At 42.1% G+C, this 17,889-nt stretch overlaps 1 protein-coding gene across 3 annotated transcripts in view; it reads right to left on the bottom strand.

Moving 5' to 3' along the window:
• Positions 1–17,889, bottom strand: part of LOC134498434 (LIM domain only protein 7-like) — a 109,532-nt gene that overhangs the window by 37,792 nt on the left and 53,851 nt on the right. For all 3 annotated transcript variants that reach the window (XM_063304523.1, XM_063304522.1, XM_063304521.1), the window contains exons 5-7: positions 4,209–4,239; positions 1,999–2,112; positions 1,102–1,300 (exon numbers count right to left, since the gene is read on the bottom strand). Coding sequence is in view for 2 of the 3 variants with exons in the window: in XM_063304522.1 (XP_063160592.1) it covers positions 1,102–1,300; positions 1,999–2,112; positions 4,209–4,239 (344 nt within the window). In the remaining variant the exon portion in view is untranslated. The remainder of the gene's footprint in view (positions 1–1,101; positions 1,301–1,998; positions 2,113–4,208; positions 4,240–17,889) is intronic.

Genomic DNA, 17,889 nt, shown 5'->3' on the forward strand with positions numbered 1-17,889 from the left:
TACTCCCTTTCTATATTTTGCATAATGTTGCTTACTCCAAATGAATGAGTGGGATGGGAATGTATCTACATATCTTCTGGCACCAAAATAAATTGCCAACATCTTATCCAATATTGAACCATAAAGGGTTTAATGACTTTCAAAAGAGGTCATTAAATTTTTAAAAACCGAAGCCTCTGTTATTATTAGCATGCTTGTCAAAATGAATTTATTCCTACTGGAAATAACAACTTTGCAGAAATGCTAGTATGTCAGTTCCTGCAGAAAAAAAAATCAAAATGTTTTCCTTTCTTTGTGTATGTTTTATATTTTAAAACAGAATGTGAATTTTTCTTTAGTGAAAATATTGGGAAAGTTGGATTATATGTGGGCAAACTTCTTGGAAACAGTTGTTAGTGTTAAAAAGCTTTCAAGTTATAAAGATTAAGATTAGAATAAAAATTAACAAATGAAAAATAACCAGAATGGTATGTTAATTGTATTTTGATGACTATATTGTAAATGACCAAGAATCTCTCCGAGTGGGGCTGGTATAAATCTGGTCACTCCCCCAATCCTCTCTGCAGGACCAGTGGGGGCCCTTTGGAGGCTGAGCAGATCTTTTCTGTGGCAGCCCCGATGGGCCTGCCCTTCCCAGCGAGGCCCTTCCTGTCCTTGGGGCCCCAAGTTTTATCTCCCAGGCCTATTTTGTCAATGCTGCTAGGGTAGTTATTGCTGTTTTTATATTCTTGTATTGTTTATTTTATTGATTAACGTCTATCTAGTACAATGCTTTAATGCATGTTTTTACCAATCATTTTAAGCCACCGTTTGAAGTTTACAGCTTGAAGTCTACCGTAAATTGCTTTGAGGCTTCTTTTTTTAAATGATAAGCAGTTTGCAAATGTTTTAAATAAATGAATAGTTTAGGATGCATGGTTATTTTTTTTCCCAATCAGCTGCTCATCATTAAAAATGTTTTGTGCCATCAGGCAACCTAACAAAAAATCTGAGGGTCAAGCTGAGAAAAGTAACACATTAAAATGAAAGGAGAAACAACACTGGACTTGTTTCCATGGTCTTTCCTCTCAAGGAAGATCAACCAGATGCCCTGGGATTTACCTTCGCTACCGCCTTTCAGGGTGAGGTCCGATGAGAAGCTGGTGGAAGACCTTGAGCCAAAGGAGTCTAAGCTATCCAAGGAGTCATCCCGCTTATGGCTGGTGGACAAGGAAAGTGGGTCGATGCGTCCCACGCACCAAATATCACCGTATCCGCTGTCTCTTCCACTTTGCTTGGGGCTGCAGGATTCCCCGAGGGCCTGTAGGGAAAAAAAAAGCTGTCTTAGTTTTACAAAAAAGGTGGAGCCCCATCTCCCAGTGGCTGAAGTTCAGTGGGAAGCCGGTAAGATCCAGAGACAGAAACCTCTTCTTGTCGCTGCTGCCACAGAGGTGGGCAGTGATCAGCAGAAAAGGGCTCCTATTGAAGCCTCTCAAAGTCTTGCCTATTGTTTTAAGCCACCATTTGAAACAAGAAATTTAAAGTGAGATTCAAGCAAGAAACAACTGGGGGAAACTGTGGCAACCAAGGACAAGCCACGTGTTTTCACTGGGGAAGAGCGGCACTAATATCGCCAGGTCTCTGACTCCAGGTGACTGGCATCTCCTCCAGAGACCCTCCAGGCTTCAGGAGTCCGCGCAGGAAGATCTGGGGGCTGCCTACAGCTCTGGTTGCCTGCTACCTCTGTAAACAATGATCAAAGAAGAGGGCCCATGATCACAAGACCCAATGAGGTACCCTGGGCGGATGTCTCCCTTTGGGATCAAGAGTGAAAGTCATCGGAAAAGTTTTCCTAGAAACATTGCTGAGAAACCATTCGGAGAACTGTCGGTTTGACCCCTCACCCTTCCTGAAAAAGGTTTGCCGGTCAAGGCAGATGCTGAACACGGTACTATGGGAGATATGGAGAAACCTGTGATGTATCACTTTTCTCAAGCGATCCTTCCATGGATGCCTTACCTTTGTCAACGCTTGTCCAAGCAATTTCTCAAAGGCTTTCAAATCCAGATGGGGGCCATTATAGGAAGGGCTGCTGGCTGCTTTCCTGCCCAACCAGTACAAGGTAATCAAAACCTTAAAAATGACAGAATTATAGAGAATAGTTAGAATGATTAAATAAGGGTTCAGAAGCTGTTGTTCTCAATTCTAACATTCCTATAACAGAAAGCTGACTAAGAGATGCACAATTGCAGAATGAGATGGGAAGCCTCTTTGGACTGACTGCCGCACCAGTGCTGGATTTGGACATTGCTGGGCTCACAGAAACCTTCTTTCGATGGATCTCCAAGTTTTAAGCCACTCTCGCCTCTCAACCTGCTTGCCTTGATTCATTGATTTATTTAATTTTATCAAATTTATACACCACCCATCTCACTATGCAAGTTACTACTAGCTTTACTATCATTGCTTCGCCTGCTGCTTTTTGCAAATGCTTCTGCAGTATCCAGAGACCCCTTCCTGCTGGAGTGTCAGATGCACTGGCTTCTGCATCAGGAAGACACTCTGCATGCCCAACCTTGCAGACAAGGAAATGGAAATGGGCAGCAACCTCAAAAAATCATGGGGGGGGGTACCCTGAAAATACTGCACCAAAAATAAACTCTGTTCTAAGAAGGTCAACTTCTAAGGCAGATGTTCATCACACTTCTTTACCTACTGCCCACTGCTCCTCTTTTCCATTGGGCTGGTTGGTTTATTTATTTCCTAAAGCTCTGATGATGCTCTAGATCCACAAGACCCTAAACAACTTACCTAAGAAGGTTAGAAGCAAACAAAAAAACAGGATATAATTACATCCGAAATACAATTATGCTGGGGCTAAAGGCTGTAACAAGAGAGATCTACTTCTCAGAACCATCCTACCCATTAGGGCCCCTGGAAAAGCCATGTTTTAATGGTCATCCTAAAACCCAGCTGAGTAATTGTGGTGGTGGTGGTGGTAGTATGCATTGTTCCAAAAATGGGTCATCTCTGGAGCCCCTGAAGATGACCATCCTTAAGAGGAAGGGATCCAGAGAGAACCCAACCCATCAGATCTTACTGTATGGGGAAATCCTAGGAGAATCATGTCTCAGTGACATCTAGGCCCACAGGATGAAAGGCTTTAAAGGTAACAACCAGGAACTGTGTCTGGAAGAGAAGTGTTCACCAGTGCAGATCCTGAAGTTGGGACGTTATATGGAAGAATGTCATGGCTACATTCTGGGCCAGAACAGAACTTCTGAAAAGTCTTCAAGGGCAGCTCCATGTAGAGCACGTGTTTCACAACTTCCTAGTTATTTATTTAATTAGCTGTTAGATTTATGCCCTTCAGGAACTCAAGTGGCTCCCTATTCCCATTTCTCCCCACAGTGAAAATGATAACCAGAGGGAAAGTCACCCAGGGAGATTTCAAGGCAGAGGTGAATCTCTCCAAGTCTGTTCCCACACCTTAAATTACTACACCATCCTGGGTCTCAATATGGCTGTCCTGTTAAAGGTTTTCTTCAACCTGATGGCTAAAATGAGCATTTCTGTGCCAATTTATGTGCATTCACCCCAAGGTCCTTAGCCAGTATTAGCCAATTCTGTTGGTGGTGCCATCTATCAACACCCATGGTATTTTATTATCATCCCATGAGCATCATTCAGAAATCATCCCAGAGAATACCCTTCAACACATACAGGCAATGCTTTGATAACAGACTCTGCTGTGCAGCGAATGGTGTTTCTGAACCCCAGCTTCTCCCTTAAGGCTTCTCCATGCCCAACTAGCATGCATAAAGCAACCGGCAGGCAGGAGACGCAGCAGGTGAGGGCCAGATGCGTAACATTTCCCCAGGCCTCCCTTCTTCCAGCTGAAATAAATCCTGGAAACTCAGCTGGAAAAGAGGAAAACTAAACACAAGATTCTTACCTGTTTTGATCCTCCACCACTGCTCCTCACAGCAAAAGCTTGCTAGTTATACTTGCATGTAAGAATTAATGTTTTGTAACATTTACTTTACAGCAGGAAATGTAAGAGTTACTGAACCCATCATAGACAACCAGCCCATATTCCTATGCTGACCCTGGACTTATTTGCATAACAACAATAAACTAGTTTAAAGTGTCAAACCTGTGTTTCTTCTTTAATCTATAAATACGTGAATCAAACTAACAATGAAAAGAAAGAAAAATACATATCTTACATTTTTTACTCTTCTGTCAGTCTCTTCTTGTCTGCAAGAAATACAAACACACAAAAAGTAAACCCTTAATAGTTTAGCATAACTAATACAGAGCAGTAATTGCAAAGCAAAACTGACTGCCAGAGTCCATCATCACGCAATTAATGCAGACCATAATATTCAAAGAATATGGCCCCTTAAAGCAGGGAACTCTTACATCCCACCCAAAGCACAACACAATGGAGGGGGAGCATCTCTTCCTTGGAAATTTCACAGTCCTCAAGATCTACAGAAGAATTTAAAATACAGAACCCCATGAAATTCCATCCATTAAGAAAGACAGAACAGATGCATTTTGCCTATTAAAGAATGTCACTATAGAAATAAAAAGCAAATAATGGTGATGTTTTTGTTGTATAAAAAATTGGACTCCCCTAAGAAGAATTCTCATAATACGGGGTGGGAGGGACAAGAAGTCCTTGTGTCCCATTTCAGAGAAAGTCTGCATGCAACACATGCTTGTAATTCTACATTTCCAATGACTGATTGAATGGCTAACCCTAGTTATAACAAGTCTCAAGTTACTGATATATAATTGTGTTTTTCTGTACTGTTGTTGTTTATTCATTTAGTCGCTTCTGACTCTTCGTGACTTCATGGACCAGCCCACACCAGAGCTTCCTGTCAGTCGTCAACACCCCCAGCTCCCCCAGGGATGAGTCCGTCACCTCTAGAATATCATCCATCCACCTTGCCCTTGGTCGGCCCCTCTTCCTTTTGCCTTCCACTCTCCCTAGCATCAGCATCTTCTCCAGGGTGTCCTGTCTTCTCGTTATGTGACCAAAGTATTTCAGTTTTGCCTTTAATATCATGCCCTCAAGTGAGCAGTCTGGCTTTATTTCCTGGAGGATGGACTGGTTTGATCTTCTTGCAGTCCAAGGCACTCTCAGAATTTTCCTCCAACACCACAGTTCAAAAGCATCGATCTTCCTTCTCTCAGCCTTCCTTATGGTCCAGCTCTCGCAGCCATATGTTACTACGGGGAACACCATTGCTTTAACTATGCGGACCTTTGTTGTCAGTGTGATGTCTCTGCTCTTAACTATTTTATCGAGATTTGTCATTGCTCTTCTCCCAAGGATTAAGCGTCTTCTGATTTCCTGACTGCAGTCAGCATCTGCAGTAATCTTTGCACCTAGAAATACAAAGTCTTTCACTGCTTCTACATTTTCTCCCTCTAGTTGCCAGTTATCAATCCAGCTGGTTGCCATAATCTTGGTTTTTTTGAGGTTTAGCTGCAAGCCAGCTTTTGCACTTTCTACTTTCAGCTTCATCATAAGGCTCCTCAGTTCCTCTTTGCTTTCAGCCATCAAAGTGGTATCATCTGCATATCTAAGATTGTTAATGTTTCTTCCAGCGATTTTAACTCCAGCCTTGGATTCCTCAAGCCCAGCATGTCGCATGATGTGTTCTGCGTACAAGTTGAATAGGTAGGGTGAGAGTATACAGCCCTGCTGTACTCCTTTCCCAATCTTAAACCAGTCCGTTGTTCCGTGGTCTGTTCTTACTGTTGCTACTTGGTCGTTATACAGATTCTTCAGGAGGCAGACAAGATGACTTGGTATCCCCATACCACTAAGAACTTGCCACAATTTGTTATGGTCCACACAGTCAAAGGCTTTAAAATAGTCAATAAAACAGAAATAGATGTTTTTCTGAAACTCCCTGGCTTTTTCCATTATCCAGCGGATATTGGCAATTTGGTCCCTAGTTCCTCTGCCTTTTCTAAATCCAGCTTGTACATCTGGCAATTCTCGCTCCATGAATTGCTGAAGTCTACCTTGCAGGATCTTGAGCATTACCTTACTGGCATGTGAAATGAGTGCCACTGTTCGATAGTTTGAACATTCTTTAGTGTTTCCCTTTTTTGGTATGGGGATATAAGTTGATTTTTTCCAATCTGATGGCCATTGTGTTTTCCAAATTTGCTGGCATATAGCATGCATTACCTTGACAGCATCATCTTGCAAGATTTTGAACAGTTCAGCTGGGATGCCGTGGTCTCCTGCTGCCTTGTTATTAGCAATGCTTCTTAAGGCCCATTCAACCTCACTCTTCAGGATGTCTGGCTCTAGCTCACTGACCACACCGTCAAAGCTATCCCCAATATTGTTATCCTTCCTATACAGGTCTTCCGTATATTCTTGCCACCTTTTCTTGATCTCTTCTTCTTCTGTTAGGTCCTTGCCATCTTTGTTTTTGATCATACCCATTTTGGCCTGGAATTTACCTCTGATGTTTCTAATTTTCTGGAAGAGGTCTCTTGTCCTTCCTATTCTATTGTCTTCTTCCACTTCCACGCATTGCTTGTTTAAAAATAATTCCTTATCTCTTCTGGCTAACCTCTGGAATTTTGCATTTAATTGGGCATATCTCCCCCTATCACTGTTGCCTTTTGCTTTCCTTCTTTCTCGGGCTACTTCTAGTGTCTCAGCAGACAGCCAATTTGCCTTCTTGGTTTTCTCTTTCTTTGGGATGTATTTTGTTGCCGCCTCTTGAACAATGTTGCGGACTTCTGTCCATAGTTCTTCTGGGACCCTATCTACTAAGTCCAGTCCCTTAAATCTATTCTTCACCTCCACTGCATATTCCTTAGGAATATTAGTGAGCTCATATCTAGCTGATCTGTGGGACTTCCCTAATCTCTTTAGTCTGATCCTAAATTGTGCAAGAAGTTCGTGATCTGAACTACAGTCAGCTCCCAGTCTTGTTTTTACCAACTGTATAGATGTCCACCACCTTTGGCTGCAAAGGATGTAGTCAATCTGGTTTCGGTGTTGTCCGTCTGGGGAAGTCCATGTATAAAGCCGTCTCTTAGGTTGCTGGAAGAGAGTGTTTGTTATGCACATTGAGTTGTCTTGGCAAAATTCTATCAGCCTATGTCCTGCTTCGTTTTGTTCACCCAGGTCATGCTTACCTGTAATTCCAGGTGTCATTTGACTGCCCACCTTAGCATTCCAGTCTCACGTGATGAAAATAACATCTCTTTTAGGCGTGTTGTCCAGTAGGTGCTGCAGATCCTCATAGAACTGCTCTACTTCGGCTTCTTCAGCATCTGTGGTTGGGGCGTATATTTGGATCACTGTGATGTTAGATGGCTTGCCCTGAATTCGAATTGAGATCATTCTATCGTTTTTTGGATTGTATCCGAGCACTGCTTTAGCCACTTTACTATTAATTATGAAGGCTACTCCATTTCTTCTGTGGTCCTCTTGTCCACAGTAGTAGATCTGGTGGTCATTTGATGTGAAGTGGCCCATTCCAGTCCATTTCAGTTCACTGACGCCCAGAATGTCTATCTTTAATCTTGAGATCTCACCAATAACCACATCCAATTTGCCCTGGCTCATAGATCTTACATTCCAGGTTCCAATGGTGTGTTGATCCTTAGAACATCGAATTCGCTGTTCACCACCAGCACCGTCAGCCGCTAGCCGTCCTTTCGGCTTTGAGCTAGCTGCGCCATCACGTCTGGGGCTAGTTGAACTCATCCTCTGTTCTTCCCCAGTAGCATTTTGACCATCTTCCGACCTGGGGGTCTCATCTTCCGATGGTATACCGACATATCTCTGGTTGTACTGATCCATTTAGTTTTCACGGCAAGAATACTGGGGTGGGTTGCCATTACCTTCCCCAGGGATCGCGTTTAGTCTGACCTCTCTGTCATGACCTTCCCGTCTTGGGTGGCCCTTCACGGTTTAGCTCATGGCATCATTGAGGTTCTCAAGCTCCAGCACCACAACAAGGTAATGATCCTTTGCTGAAGTTTCTGTACTGGCAGAAGGTCTATTACTTTACTTCACTCTAACTCTATGAAAAAATGGATCATTGGCACACAATTCTTGTTTAATATTCACTTTTTCTCATCATGTAGAAGATGTACTTGCAATGATTACCAAGAATGGAGGATGATGGACAGCAATCCAATTCCCAAAGGCCAGTAAATTAACAAGAGGTCCCATCACTGGCAAGAATGAGATGCATTCAGTGAGATGCACAAAGGGAATCCCACATCCCTAGTGGTTCTGTTTAAAACTGTTAATTCATATATCAGATAATTTGATGCTGCTCAACTCCCAGAATTTTCAGCAAGATGTAGGTTGGCTGGACATTCTTGGACTTAAAGTCCACATCTCTAGAGCTGGTTGGAGAAAAGGAGTCACGTCCTGAACATGCAGTAAATTTAGTCAGCAACATCTTCTTTAGAGAAAAGCATACTCAGAAGGATATCACTTTTGCTTTCAGATACTGTAGTTGGTTTATAGAACAGTTATATAAAATAAATGAGAACATAGGTTGAAGAAAAAAAGGACATGATGTTAGAGTGGAAAAATGTGTTGAAAGCTCTTATATCCTATGCAGCATTGCAAACCTATACAACCACTGAAGGACACAATTACATACCTGTCATAAATATTTCTGTCAGTTTTTATTCCCGGTGACGAATTAATATTTGACTAATTCAAGTACAAAATAAATATCCATGCATAATTTAATTTTACTCACTTGACATTCTGAGCATTTTATTATTGTTCTCAAGGGTGAAGACTGCAAACCCCACCATTTGTTTAATGAATAAATAAAAACAGTAAAAGGAAATTAAGACACTAGCACTTCAGAGAGATTCCTTCTCCAGGCCAATACAAATACTTTCCATTATATTTACACTTGGAACAGGAGAAGAATGTTCTTTTGATTACTCTGAATGCAGCAACAAGGCAGCACGTGGCCTAGTTAGTGCAGATTTTACATTGGGCATTTCTGGCTGTGAATCAGAGAGAAATTAAGGGGCTGGGTTTATACTGTATAAGGCTTATTCAAGGAAATACAGACAGCCCAGCCATTCAGGAGAAGTATTGGGACGACAGTTCCAGCATCTGGAAGCCACTGAAACCCTTAAGATTCTGCTACTGAAAAAAGTTGGGTCTCGACAAGTTAACTAATGTGAACTACTAGCACCGAAGAAACATTTCCATCGTGATTGTGGCAGTGAGAGCATAAAGCACGCTGCATTTCAGCTTAGCGTCTTTGTTCTCTCTCATTCCAATAATGTGCCTGATATTTCCTCTTGGCTTCTTATATAAGCTCTTTTGTTCTTAGAGAGTCACAGATGAAACTGAAGACAATGGCCCTGAAATGTTTTTTTCAGACACAACCTCCACAGAAATGATTAGCAAACTTTATCTTTAATGTTCTTCACCTGTTATGGACAGAAGTCTTGATAGGGAACCAAAATCAGGACTCACAATGAATGGCATCAGAGAACAGGGGCATCTCAACTACCTGCAATCAGAGGTGGTCAGAATCTTGTATGGGTCCCCATCTGCTTTGAACAGACACGCCACTCCTCTGATGGTCATCTATACGCCAACTTCTCTCCATCAGTTCTACAGTGCCTCCCCATCACTCTGCCCACAGGACTTTGGCCCACATGCTTTACCGCCCCGTGCAGCTGCACATTCCTATCCCCGTCACCCGCCCCCATCTCTGGCAATACCGTCAGTCAGCAGGGCTTGGGCAGAACAGATGCACTGATCTGTTTTAGACCCAGGGAGGCGATAAACCTAGCCAGGCTGTATCTGCTATGCTCTTCTATTTAAGAGAGAATTGACCCATCTGCGCCTTGAGTCAGCTGGGCAGACCAATGCAGGAAAGGAAGGAGGCGAGGTGGAGCTTGGAGAAAGATCCACGCACTATAAAACCTTCTTCCTGGGCAGCTGCAGTTCCATTCATGGGAAGGGCATTCAATACATTTTTAATTCACTCTTCATCCAAGGCTAGAAGTCAGAGAGAAATACAAACCACACCGGAAACATTCTATTTCTGATCAGGATGGCTAGCACACACAAATACGCATCCCACATCAAAAGGAATTCAAGGATGCCCGCAGGAAGATTTCCTCCATTTTCTTCTATTCACTCCATGATACAGTGTAGCTTGTGAAAGTCAACCCCAGACTCTAATCCAAACCCCCTTTAGAATTTGTCCGCGAATGTGGCTTTTGCAGAAGGGAGGCCGAAGTAAAGTAGCCCTTTGACTTAAGACTCGGCAGCTGCAATCGCGCTCCATGGCCTGTGGGCCCCCGCGTAGAGAGGCCTGGCAGAGCGCTGCTGGGATCGGGGTCAAAGTCAGCATGAGCCCCAGCTGAGATGGGGAAGATGCCTCCTCCGTGAACCAGAAGAGATGGTGGAGATATGGCTCACTTTGGGTTGCTCTGCTGCAGAAGCCCTCAAACCTCTGAACCCTTTCCATGGCCACGTCAGCCTAGCTTGGCCCCCTTGGAGGTAGCAGATGGGTTGCTGGCCTTGCATCTCAGCAGGACCAGTTTTCTGGCTGCTGCTTACTCCTCAGTCACCCCTGCTCCTGACTAAACACAGGCACCAGGCGACTCTTGCCTCCGCCCACCCTGACTGCCCAGGGATCTTCCCTTCCCAAAACTGGGTTGGGACATTTTTTGACACTCACTCCTGGCAGCTGACCTTGGCATTGGGACTGCTGTTTCCTTCCTTTTGGTGCATCCCTACCAATCTTGCAATCGGTCTTCTCCATCACACACAAGGAGAGAGAGAAGTTAAATCCCTGACATGATGATGCCCATTTCTTACCACCTGAAAAGTTGTTTGGCTAGATCACAAGGTGCTGTACACAGAGTAAAACCAAATATTCTATTTTCCAGCCATGGCAATCAGACAGATGTCACGTCCTGTTGCTGCATCCAGGAGCAGCAGCGTCAGGAAGGTTAAAATTTTGAATACTCAAGATGCTTGAATACTCAGTACACATAGTTTAAAAATCACAAGTTTAGATATTTGCTAAATCTGAACTTGCTACAGAAGCTAAAGCAAAAGCAAACATTTCCTCTGTTTGTAAAAGGAAAGAAAAAAATGACGTCAGTGGTTTAGAGAACAGGCCATAAATAAACACATGAATGCCCAAACCCATCCATTTTGCCCAAAATAGGGACATTTTCATGGTCTACAGGCTGGAATAAAAAATGACATGAAAAATAGGAAACACAAAGGAAAAGACGAACACGTGACAAAATGATTGCTTGGAGGGCAGTAGAGTTCCTTTTTTAAACGCCCCAAAGCAGTCTGAATTTAAAAGAAGAAACTACTGAAAAAAGGTAATTACTGTGGTTCCTACTCTGTAAGATGAGTGATTTTTAATTAGTTTGTGCCTTTTATTTATTTATTTGATTGATTGATTGATTGATTGATTTCTATAGCTGCCCATCTCAGCGAGTGACTCTGGGCGGCTTACAACAATAAAACCATAAAACAATTAAAACAATTATAATTTAAAAAGTTAAAATATAAAATAAATACAAAATAAATATACATGGCTGCCAAGTGAGCAATGCATGGATATTAATACAGCCAAGAGACGGGACCATCCACACGCTCGAGTCCCCAGGCCCGGGCACAAAGCCAGGTCTTTACGGCCTTACGAAAGGCCCACAGGGTCGGGGACATCCTAATTTTGTGCCTCTTGAACCTTGTGGGTCAGAGGTTTATTATCCCTGCTGGGCAATTTACTAAGTTAGGCTTTTCTTTGTTTGCATTATGCAACTGAAATGTGAAAATGCATAGGATGTCTCTGTTGTGATCTGGCATGTCCAAAAAGATGGGGAAAGATGCTTTCAGGACTTCCTTGGGTTGGCTCAGATGGCTGGCTTGAGTGTCCTGTATTGTGATTTGGGGAGACCAAATGTCTCAGGCTATTCCTGAACTATGTGTGAGTACGGATAGGTTTCAGTACATTAATTTCAACTACTTACAATTATAATAGTCTTCTAAACAAGACTCTCAAATCATCTGTCACCAAACATTGTGAATAGAGGATAAATACAGTTGATGAAAATTAAAGACATTAAGATGTATGTTTGGGATCTTTTTTGCTATCTCTGGAAAACTAGACTGCAAACATTTAAGGAAGGCGCTGCACCCCAAAATCTGTCATTTTCTTCTGGAAGGGTTTGTTCCAGCTTATCATCATCCATCGCAATTTTGAAATTTCCTAAAGCTTTCACCTTAACCAGGCTGACGCACTGTCCTCAGCAGTCCTTTTTGGACATTTTAAGGGTACTCCTATGCACCTTCAGTTATGCCCATGTGCTGATGGCTCAGCAGAAACCCTATGCCACATGTTGTTATACTGTTCCCTGTATAAGGACTCTAGACAGATCGTTATATATCCGTTATTGAAGACATTTCCAGGCAGGGAGAGTGACTTCTATCTAATGCTACTTTTTTCGGACAAGGACCCGAAAATATCCTCCCAGGATGCCCAGTTTTGTGCTACCATCTGCACAATACACCACACCATCACTTAGATTTAGAATTTCTTAACATAGTATTTTATTTCAATTTATTTTAGTATTTTTATTCTTAATTTTAGATCGTATCATACTAATTGTTTTTCTGTTGTATGTACGTATGTATGTAAGATTGTTACTGTTATGTATTTTCATTGTATCTGGCCTTAAGTCTGTAATAAATGTGTTGTTGAATGACTACAAACTTTGAATATTTTCTTTCTTTCTTTCTTTCTTTCTTTCTTTCTTTCTTTCTTTCTTTCAAAGTGTAGCAGTCAAAGTGACTGTTATTGTGTGATTGTTTGATAAAGTATATGGAACATTTTTGATTCACAGTGATAAAACCAATTTGAGATCTAGTCTCTAAAAGCTCTGAGACACAGCAGAAAGAGAAATAAGGTCTAATGTCAACAGCTTTGATTTTGAAAAGTAAAAATATAGGGACAAGGACTGGGTTGTTCTGTGTTTCTCCAGCCAATGAATCCTGAGTCTTTATCCTGCCAGATGCACCGTATGCGTCTACAGCTTCATTTTACATTTCTGGGCACATACGGTTCACTTCCATGGCTGAGGAGAACTGAGTGGAGAGAACATCCCCATTTGCCCAAAAGCAGAGGCCTTCCTGACCTGCCATGTTTAGCTAAATACATCTAACTAACTTGAGCAGGAGGCTTTACCTGGACTGACCCGAGCTCTTGAGGGCTTCCACTGACCACATGGATGCACTCCTGAACAGTGATCTGTAGTACCGGCTATTGACAATTGGCTATTTTGAGGTTTTTGTCTGTTGCTTTGATCAAGCGGTTCTTGCTTTGTAATACAAATAACAGTACATGTTAACATGGCATTTGCTGAGAAGCAGAAACCTTCTCAGGTCTCTGTCTGAGCCTCACGGATGGGAGGCATGTTAATATTTGGCTCAGGCTTGCCTGCTCTCAGGTGACCCACCAAGGAACTTCAGAGCTATCGCTGATGTTCCAAATTAACCACCAGTGAGCCCTTTTGGTGTTTCCAGCAGATCTGCTGGGTGCCAGGGGATGTCTGACAGGGGATATTAGGAAACGTATCTAAGACCACTTTTTATTTTTTAGCAAATGGAAAATGAAATACAGACCTTTCCCTCTATTTCACTGATCAAAACATCTCACTTGCTTTCAAGACGGTGCCCACCAGTGTCCTGGGTGCAGGCAGTTTGTGGGCTTATTTTTAGACATGCCAAACATGTGGGGGGCTGCACTTACATTCTTGTCCGCATAGCTTTCAATTGACTCTGCTGCCTGAAATTAGCGTCATGGGGTGAGTCATCCACAAGAATTTTCTGTCACACTACAAGCTGATAAACTTGGTAGGGTAACATTCAAGCGGGCAAATAGGAGTGAATCAGCAGCAAGACTCCTGCAGCTGTACCAAACTGACATTGTAAAAGTAAAGTGTCTTTTTGAAAGCAATCTCAACAGAGAAGGTTTCTTTCAGAATTTGTCTTGTGACTTTGTGTACACAGAAATTACTGTTAGAGCTATGGAACATGCTGGGATCTTTCAATGCAAAGAACAGAGGAGCTGGTTGAGGGTGGAGGACGACTCAGTTTCCATGCCTGAAACATTCTGCTGTCAGCAAACACGGGCTGGGCGATAAATACTTTCCTTTTCATTATAGCCTCCTGATCAAAAAGAAGCATTTGAACATGTTCCAGCATATACACATAGAGGCAGAAGAAAAACAGATCCACACCCTTTGGGATTAAACTATATTGGGTGAGTATTTAGAAGGGAAACTGATTGGATGTTCATCATAAGACCTTCAAAAGACATCCCACACATCTACCTGTCATTCTTATTTTCCTTTGGTTAATTAAGACCAAGAACAGAGACAGAACTTGGACTGGTATGAAAACTGTCACTGAGACAGAATGTCATCCCATATATCTAGTAAGGTGAACAGAACTAACCTGGCCTAACCATCCAGTTTCCATTTTCTCCCCACTTTGGGTAGTAACCACCATTGACAAGGTCTCTCACACTCTCTCTTATACACACAACTCTCTAATTCATGGATGGTCAACTTTCTTAGCATCAGGAGCTCCCTTATAACATTAAAATATAGGGGTTAGCCATCTGAGAGCCATGAGGTCCCCTCTTCTGAAAAAAACAAAACATGCTGCAGGTAGCTCCTATGACTAGACAGAAAACCTTGACCCACCCAACTCCTTTTATGATGATTCTCAGCTAACACTGAAATTTGCCTTTTGTTAGTATGGCAGAGGAAAATGGTTTCTTCTCTTCCTAATGAAAAGAAATGCAGAAAAGAACCCTGAGAAGAAACGTGGTATCAGTGTCCAGGTACATAAAAGAGAGCTACAGGGAAGATGCTCAGGAACTATTTTCCACTGCCAGAGAAACTAGGACCAGAAATAATGGACACAAGTTCCAGCCCTATGGATTTCATTTAAATATGAGGAGAAACTTCCTGATGGTAAGATCTGCTGAGGAGTGGAACAGTCCACCAATGGAGGCTGCAGGTGAGATTTTTTGAAAGAGGCTGGCCAGCCACCTCTCAAAGATTCATTGGTTTTTCTGCACATTGAGGAGGGTTAGATTCTCATAATCCCTTTCAACTCCACAACTCTATGACTTTCAAAGGAGTTGGCTACTGAAGTGTCTTCAAGTGAGTTATTAAGGGAGATACTTGATGACAGTGAACTTTATAGTCAAATTAAAGCAATGTACAATAATGACAGCTGTATAAATCTATGACACATACATACCTCTTCATCTCGAAGTTAAACATTATTCATCTCTCTGTAATACACCTACACACCTAGCATCCTACAGGTATTAGATATGTTTGGCCACTGATCAACATGGATAATCTCATGAGCCTACTGCACAGATAAGCTATGGAAAGTACTCATGTTGTATCTCTACGCATGAATAAATAGCCATACAGTAGAAGTATCAAAGTAGATACAATTGTATTTAAATTATTTATGTAGGTATGAAATGTTCTCTTACATTTCCTGTGATTTAGAAATTCAATTCGACTTAATTTAATTTTTACATAGAGATGTAAATCTTTAAAAATACTGTAGTATGCTGAGGTTAGATTCCATCATTAGGAACAGGCCATAAACAGATGTTTTCTTTTTCAGTTCAAAACATGAGATTGTTTTAATAATTCAAGTACAATTGCATCACCTGTGCACAATTAAACCCAGAATGAATGTTGCCTCCAAAACAGTACTGCTGCTAATAGTTCACTACAATAGTAACTTGGGTGGTGCTACCAAGATGTGCTCTTTTCACATAACGAGATGGTCCATGCTCACTGTCACCCCCACCTCAATCTGGCCTTGTCTGCAGAATCAGGAAAAGGAAAGAACAATCTTTTTTTTCCTGGACTTAGCTGATTCAGTTCTTCAGAAAGCTAGTTTGTAAAGGTAGAGTTCTTCCTAACTTTTACTAGTGAGGTGGTAAACTTAACTGAATGTCTAGTCAAACTAATTTTCTCAACTCAAGACTTTTGATGATTTGTAGCACAAAAGTGTAGACTGGAAAGAAATCCTTCCCATTCCTACAATGAAGAAATTAACAACTCTACTATGGGGGTCAGGGGCTGTAGATGGCTCCAAGGGGAAGGGGTTCCCACACTGGCCACGACACCCACATTGCATCTGACTCTACCAAGCAGCCTCAAGACCATCAAAGGCAAAATTCTCACTAAAACTCCAACAAGGAAAAGTGTTCTGTCCAGGTTATCATACAACTTAAGCAACAGGTACATACATGCATTTCTGCCAGTCTTTAGCAGCTTAGATTTGAAATGTCTATAGAAGCAATTTATTTTATTAATTCATTTATGGGCAGATAGATACTGCCACCACTCCTACACTAGAATTTCAGAATTTAAATTAAAGCAGCAGGTCTAGGACAGTGAATATTCACACACATTTTAATACTCTGTGCAGAGCAAGTTTTTTGACTAGTACTGTAAAATAATAGCTAGCCAATAACCGTATATCTGGACTGAGAGTTCACAGCTCAGTTCTAAATAACTTAACCAGTAAATTCCTTTTACAGAGTTCAAAGGTATTTAATTACCATAATCTGTTGAGGACTGCAGAATCAGCCATAGATAGAATTAAGGCAATTAAAAGTAATTATTAAGAGAATTGCTTATGAGTTCATAAATCAAAATAAGAAATGAAGAGGCTGATGCAGAAAATCCAAGGTCCTCCACTTCTATGTAATAAGCAATTGAAGGTCATCTCCTGATACCAGGCACATTCTTTGGGTGAAGAAGGCTTTGGCTGCATGTGGGATGGGGAGGGACACCTGGGTGAAGGCCTCGTTCAGGACATCTCCCCAGCATTTAGGGGAATCAAGTCCAATTACAGTAACATTTCAAACATGCTTAGAACCAGGACACAAAATCTCTTGGTATTTCCAGTTAAAAAGAGCACAGGTATAGGATGCATTTTTCAGGAGACGATTCTTTTTAGGCAGAAACTAATAATTTAAATTAAATATTTCAAAATATACAAAAGGTCCCTTGAAAAAGAAAACACATCAAGGTCCTGAAGCTCCAGGGTGCAGCTCCTCCTCAGATGAAGCAAAAGGCTGAAGGATGTTGCGTAGTCTTCTCCAAGCTCCTGGAAGTATTTTTAGCTGGGGTTTCACATTGCACCCTATAATAATCTCGGCTGTTTGACCTCGAGACATACTCGTTTCCTACAGAAAGCGGAGATTCATGTACCATCTGCTTGTACAGAAAGTCTGTGCCAAGTAAAATCTGGATGCACTTTTCATTCTCTTTGTCCACCTAGTTTATGAATATATTACTCCCAGATGATTAAAACGTGCATCAGGTTCCAATGTTTGCAAAACTGGAAGCCTACTTCTGTAAAAGACAGTAGTTTTCTGAGTTCCCTCGGTGGGTGAAGGATATACGTTCTTGCTGTCATCACAGCCTTCCACCATTCAGGCTGGAGTGGCAGTCCAGGGTATCTGGAAACGCCATGTGGGAAACGCCACCCAAGTCCTTTAGAGTTCCCAGCTAAGCTTGAGGAAGGGCCTGTTTTGAGGCACAGCTCCCTTCCTGCCAGCCACGTTGGTGGGAGGACAGCGGGCTTTCTTCCCCTGCTCTCTGCCGAGCCTCACTTCTGCAAGGGCACGCAAGTTGTACGGTTGCACCCCATGATCAACAGCAGCTGCAAATATGTTGGCGAAAGTTAGTGCTTTAATGAGCATACGGAACACCCATGTGCGGCCTTAAAGCATCCCGCCTAGACCTGCTTTGTGAGTCCCAAATCAAAATCCTGGTGCCAGC

The sequence above is a fragment of the Candoia aspera genome, chromosome 5 (genome assembly GCF_035149785.1).
Source record: "Candoia aspera isolate rCanAsp1 chromosome 5, rCanAsp1.hap2, whole genome shotgun sequence".
In the NCBI taxonomy this organism is placed as follows: domain Eukaryota; kingdom Metazoa; phylum Chordata; class Lepidosauria; order Squamata; family Boidae; genus Candoia; species Candoia aspera.